The following is a 5,450-nucleotide window of genomic DNA, read 5'->3' as shown; positions in this document are numbered from 1 at the left end:
CCGCGCGCGCGCGGGCCGCGTCCTCGCCATCCTCGGCCCGTCCGGCTCCGGGAAAACTACCCTGCTCAACGCCCTGGCCGGACGCCTGCCGTACGCGAAGGGCGCCACCCTGCGCGGTAGCGTGTGCGTGGACGGCGTGCCCGTTGCTGACCTCGCTGAGACCCTCGCTTACGTCAGGCAGGAGGACCTCTTCTTCTCACAGCTCACCGTACAGGAGACGCTGGACGTCGCTGCCAGGATGCGCCTGCCGAAGGAGATGCCCATCGCGGAGAAGAGACGCTTTGTCGACGCCCTCATGCGCGAGCTCGGCTTGCTGACCGTCAGCACGAGTCGCGTCGGCGATGAGAAGACCCGCGGCATTTCAGGCGGCGAGAAGAAGAGGCTCTCGCTTGGCTGCGAGCTCGTCTCCACCCCGCGCCTCATTCTGTGTGATGAGCCTACTAGTGGCTTGGATGCCTTCCAGGCGGATAAGGTTATGGAGTCGCTGCGCGCCCTGGCGAGGCAAGGCCACACCGTTGTATGCTCGGTGCATCAGCCGAGCTCCAAGATCTTCAAGCTGTGCGATGATCTCGTCCTGCTGGCGGGCGGCCGTGTTGTGTATCATGGGCCCACTGCGGACGCGCCCGCCCACTTTGAGCGCGTGGGATTCCCAATGCCGCACCAGTCCAACCCCGCCGAGCTCTACCTCGACTTGATCTCGGTCGACTTTTCCACCGACGACACCGCCGCCGCCTCGGAGAAGAGGATCGACACCCTCGTCGCTGCGTCCAACGCCGTCGCCGCGTCGGCGAATAGAGTCGCCACGCTGCGCGCCACTTTCGACGATGCCGCTCGCCAGCCGCTGGAGGACGGCGACGGCGAAAAGCCCTTCGCCGCCCCACCGAAGCGCCTGGGTGCCTTCGGGCAGGTCCGCGTCCTGCTGCAGAGGGCCTGGCGCCAGATCACCCGCGACAAGAAGACCAATATGTCGCGCTTCATGAGCGCCCTCATGAGCGCCCTGCTGTTTGGCGCTATCTACTGGCGCATCGGCTTCAAGCAGACCACCATCCAGGACCGCCTTGGCCTGCTCCAGGTATGCACCATCAACTCAGCCATGACCGCCCTTGTTAAGACGCTCAACGTCTTCCCGCGCGAGAGCGTCATCGTCAACCGCGAGCGCGCGCGTGGCTCGTACAGTGTTCTTCAGTACTTTGTCAGCAAGCTCATCGCGGAGATGCCCGTCAGCGCCTTCTTCCCGCTCGTCTTCTCCTGCACCGTCTACCCGATGGTCGGCCTGTCCGGCGGCCTCAACCGCATCCTGCGCTTCCTGGGTATCATCACGCTGGAGTCGTTTACGGCGGCGTCGTACGGCTTAGTCATCGGCGCACTGGTCCCGTCCACCGAAGCCGCGCTCGCCGTCGGGCCGTCCAGTTTTGTGCTGCAGATCGTCTTTGGCGGCCTCTACATCACCGACGAGAATGTGCCCGCCTGGGCAAGCTGGATTCCACGCGTCTCGCTTATCAAGCACGCGTACGAGGCCCTGTGCGTCAACGAGTTTCGCGGCATCGAGTTCGAGGCAAAGGAATCGTGGGACGTCCGCACCGGCGAACAGGTGTTGCAGCGCATGACGTGGGGCGAGTCAACCGTGTCCAAAGCTTGTCTGCGCCTGTCAAAGATACTGGCGTTCAACTACCTCGCGACGTACGCCATCCTGACACTCAAGAAGCCCAAATTTGAAAAGCTCCAGCCCGTCCTTGTGGAAGACGATGAAACCCCCCCGCCTCAGGCGAATGGCCCGACATCCGCGCTATCAACCACCCCGGTTGTGACGTAGAGATGCAAGAGAGCAATCTGTAGGGCGTTTTCAGTAGAAGCATGTTGCTGTACAGATAAGGAAAAACAACCACAGCTTCTTGCCCTCTTTTTTTTTTTCTTTGCTGTGTACTCATAGTTTGGGCCCTAGCTCTTAGATGGCCAAGTTAGATCATGTGCGTTAACGAAGTTAGGTTCTATCTGAAGTATTATCCTCAAAAGCGAACAACTGCACGACCCCACTCCCCTCCACCCCCTCGGCGTACGGGCTGCCATCCGTTGCGGCAAGCATTTTCGCCACAGCCCCCTTAACAGAAGCCAGCCGTGGGTTCGCCGTTATGTCAGCGTTGAGCTTTGAGACGCGAAAAAAGTGCGATGGCCACCAAGCGCACCGCCCTGAAAACTGCCAAAACTCCTTGCGCGCCGCCGGCACGGACCCCAGCACGAATCCCAACGCCGTCCACGTCGCGACATCGGCGACATCCCCATGCTCTATCCGCGAACCCAGGGCGTCCGCCAGCTCGGCGCAAGTCACACGCGGCACGACCGGCCACGCCCACGCGTGTGCCTCCCGCAGCAAATCCATTGCCGCGACGGAGAGCGGATCGACAAGCAGCAAGCGGCGGGCGATGTCGACGCGCTCCTGCCTGACGGGGTCGGAATCCCTGTCGTCCAGCCCCTCTAGACAGGCGAGCACGCCGTACAATGCGATGGGATCCGTGCGGTTCCTCTCGTGCACAAACCTGCGCAGCATAGCCAGGGCATCGTCGCGCTTCCCGGCGGCCATCGCAGCGGCTGCGGCGTAGTAGACGTAAAAATACGCGGTGGGCTCGATCTCGGCGGCGGTACTAAGCCCGCCGGCGGCTACACGCAGCAAGACCGAGGGGTCGTCCTCTGCGGCGCTGACGGCAAGCGCGAGCATGCCGAGGTACCCGTGGATGAGGGCGCTGTCGCGGAAGAGCTTGTCCTGACTTTGCTCGTACAGGCACTCGAAGGCCGGGCGGACGTTGCCGCCGGCGAGCAGCTGCATGGCGCGCTCGAGCAGCACGGCCTCGCGGGCCTTGGCTGCGTAGCCCTCACGGCCGTGGCGGCTGGAGAGATGGCCGTCGCGAGACATCTGGGCAAGGAAAGCATCCAACATCTCGGCGTGCCCCTTCCACGAGGCGCGCCGCAACACCTCGGCGCCAGTGAGGGCGATTTCACGCGTGAAAAACCACCGCTTGCCGGAGGACTTGCGGTATCGTTTGAAGAGAGCGGGGAGCGCGGCGGCTGCAGAGGTGAAGTCGCGGGCGCGGAGACGCTCGCCCGCCATTAGGACAAGGTTGACGTAGGCGGGGGAGAGGCCGCGCTGGAGGTTGCGGGGTAGGGGAGAGCGGTAGGCCTTGAGGAGGGAGAGACGGGCGGGGGCGAAGGGAGGAGGTGCGACGCCTTTGTAGTCGTGCGTGGAGTTGAGGAGGTTGGATCGAGTCGGGGAGCGCTTGCGCTTCCGCGAGGAGACCATGGTTGGGAGGAAGGGGGAGGGGGGGAAGCGAAGGGGGGAGGCATGTGCTCTGCGGATTGATGAATGAGTGAGACGAGGATCGATGCCAGACCTGGTTTTTAGGAGTCGGTTAAAAGTCGCCCGGACGAGGAAAACAGCAGATGTGTGAATTGAGGATTTCGACGCCGCTTTGCGGAGCAGGTGGCGCTGCCCAATCAGCGGGCTGTGTCAGGTCCTCATTACAGTCGGCGGCTCTGTTAACCAATGGCGGGATGCTAATTTCTGTTGGGCGAATCTCCTCAACTTCTGTGGAGCTTCATTGCACTCACATCAGCCAATCATGTCCCTATTTCGGTGTAAGCATCTGAGGCCAGGCTCATCATTCAAGGCATAGAATCCAAACCCCCTAATCCCCTAAACCGGGAGAAGGGCTGCCCCAGCGATGGAATGAGCTGCGGAGCGACCGATGAATGGAAAGCTATGTACAGTACCCTTGGTACTGTACCGATGTCGTCGGAAGTACCATCGAGATTTGCACCGGACGGCACCTGAATTAAGCCACTCTTTCAATGAGTGCTTAATGTTTCCGACGCATTTCCGGCCAAAGCTTAGAGACTGCGCGACAGATGTCCTTTCTCGCGGAGCAAGAACATGATGCTTTATTTTCAGAATCCAAACGCTCTGCTCGAACTTCGCTTACTTCTGAGATGGAAACCGAGACTACCAAGAGACTAGAAAAGGCAAAGTTAGAGCATGCCTCTAGAAAAGCTACCGAAACCGCCTAGAGCCGCCACAAACGAGTTTCAGGCCTGCCACTTTGTGTAATAGGCACAGTGGGTGTCAGGGGACTATTACTTCGGAGACAGACAGCTGTCTATGTGGACACATCGTTCACAGACCTTGGAGTCAGCTCATTTATGGTTACAGACATTCGCTTTGGGACATTGGGACATTGGATCTTCTTGGGGTATAACTACCTTCGTCCCGACCACTCGGAAACAAGGGGGTTAGAGGTAAGGGAGCGCACGCCGCTGGGTAACCCACGCGCGAACGCAAACCGTACGGATGGACTCGAAATGAGGGAAGGCTCACGTGGCCGGTGACGAGCAGCTGGTCGGTGGTGTTATAACCGGACGGCTGGTCACGGGTTAGAAGCCTGAGACTAAAAGGAAAACCGGAACGGGATAGCAATTAGCCGTAAAGGGAAGGGAGGCGAGTCTGCCTCCAGTTTACTGGAACGGGGCAGGTGCCCCCGGTCTTAACTCCTAAGTGGGACTCCAGCACACCTGTCCCGCTGCAGTAGCTGTTACTTACTGTATACCAGCTATTGTACTAAATTGGCTAATTTGTGGCATTAATTACTAATTACTTACCATTCGGATCCTATACGTGTAACCGGCGGGGTACTACTGTACTGTACTCCGCACCGGCCGTCTGCTGTAAGTATAACTCCTTACAGTTCTTCTCGCGCTTACAGTCCATCGTACTGTACCGCGGGGCGGCGGCGGTGGTGCCGTCGCCTTCGCGCCGTTGTACTACACTTCTTACCTCTCGCACGACTGCTCTTACCCATTACTAGGGCGAGAGGCTCCGGAGATGTAGCCGAGGGAGCACGCAACGCGGGATGTGCGGACAACTGATACGTTCGAGCTGGCGAAAAGAGAGTGGCACACGTGGCCGGTCATGCGCAGCCGCCCCGAGGTGCTGATTTGGATATGACCGGTCACAGTTTAGAAACCAACCCGGGTAGACTAATCGACCGGTAGTAGTTAGGCGCAAAGGAGACGGAGGCCAGCTTGCCTCCGGCTTACTGCGAAGGATCGGCGTTGGGTCTTAACCCCTCATGTAGACGTCCGGGCACCGGTCCCAGTACAGTACCAGCTACCTGTTATGTACCGGGAACTGTACAGAACTAAAATTCTAGTGCCCTAATTACAAACTAAAGTACGGGCTCCAGCACTGTACGTGTGCACTACTGTACACGCATACTCAGAAACGACCGATCAGCGTGCCCCGGCTTACACCACGTAGACACCTTTCCCTCGTGTGTACCGAGTACGGCCACTAGATTAACAACCTTCGCGCGGGTGGGTTGTTATACCAAACTACCGTGTCATTTACGGAGGATGCTGTTTTGTCTTATATCCGCCAATCAGAATAGGGCAAGAAGTTTACAGAA

At 59.3% G+C, this 5,450-nt stretch overlaps 2 protein-coding genes; one reads left to right on the top strand and one right to left on the bottom strand.

Annotated features, from left to right (window-relative positions):
* Positions 1-100: 100 nt before the first annotated feature.
* Positions 101-2,028, top strand: CHC_T00008014001 (hypothetical protein; the record flags this gene model as incomplete). XM_005711671.1 is given in 3 exon segments in its annotated part: positions 101-592; positions 638-1,813; positions 1,814-2,028. Coding segments are annotated over 2 exon segments (1,668 nt in total), but the record flags the coding sequence as incomplete, so codon positions are not given.
* Positions 2,029-2,655: 627 nt separating this feature from the next.
* Positions 2,656-2,925, bottom strand: CHC_T00008013001 (hypothetical protein). The gene has a single exon (XM_005711670.1). The coding sequence runs from the start codon at positions 2,923-2,925 to the stop codon at positions 2,656-2,658; it is 270 nt and encodes an 89-aa protein (XP_005711727.1).
* Positions 2,926-5,450: the final 2,525 nt, after the last annotated feature.

This window comes from Chondrus crispus, genomic scaffold (genome assembly GCF_000350225.1).
Source record: "Chondrus crispus Stackhouse genomic scaffold, scaffold_91, whole genome shotgun sequence".
In the NCBI taxonomy this organism is placed as follows: Eukaryota; Rhodophyta; class Florideophyceae; order Gigartinales; family Gigartinaceae; genus Chondrus; species Chondrus crispus.
Note: the sequence above shows the minus strand (reverse complement) of the source record. Positions and strands in the feature narration are given on the sequence as shown.

Bases quoted from the DNA above. Each gene is read 5' to 3' on its own strand.
- CHC_T00008013001 (XM_005711670.1), bottom strand. From the start codon at position 2,925: ATGCTTTCCTTGCCCAGATGTCTCGCGACGGCCATCTCTCCAGCCGCC.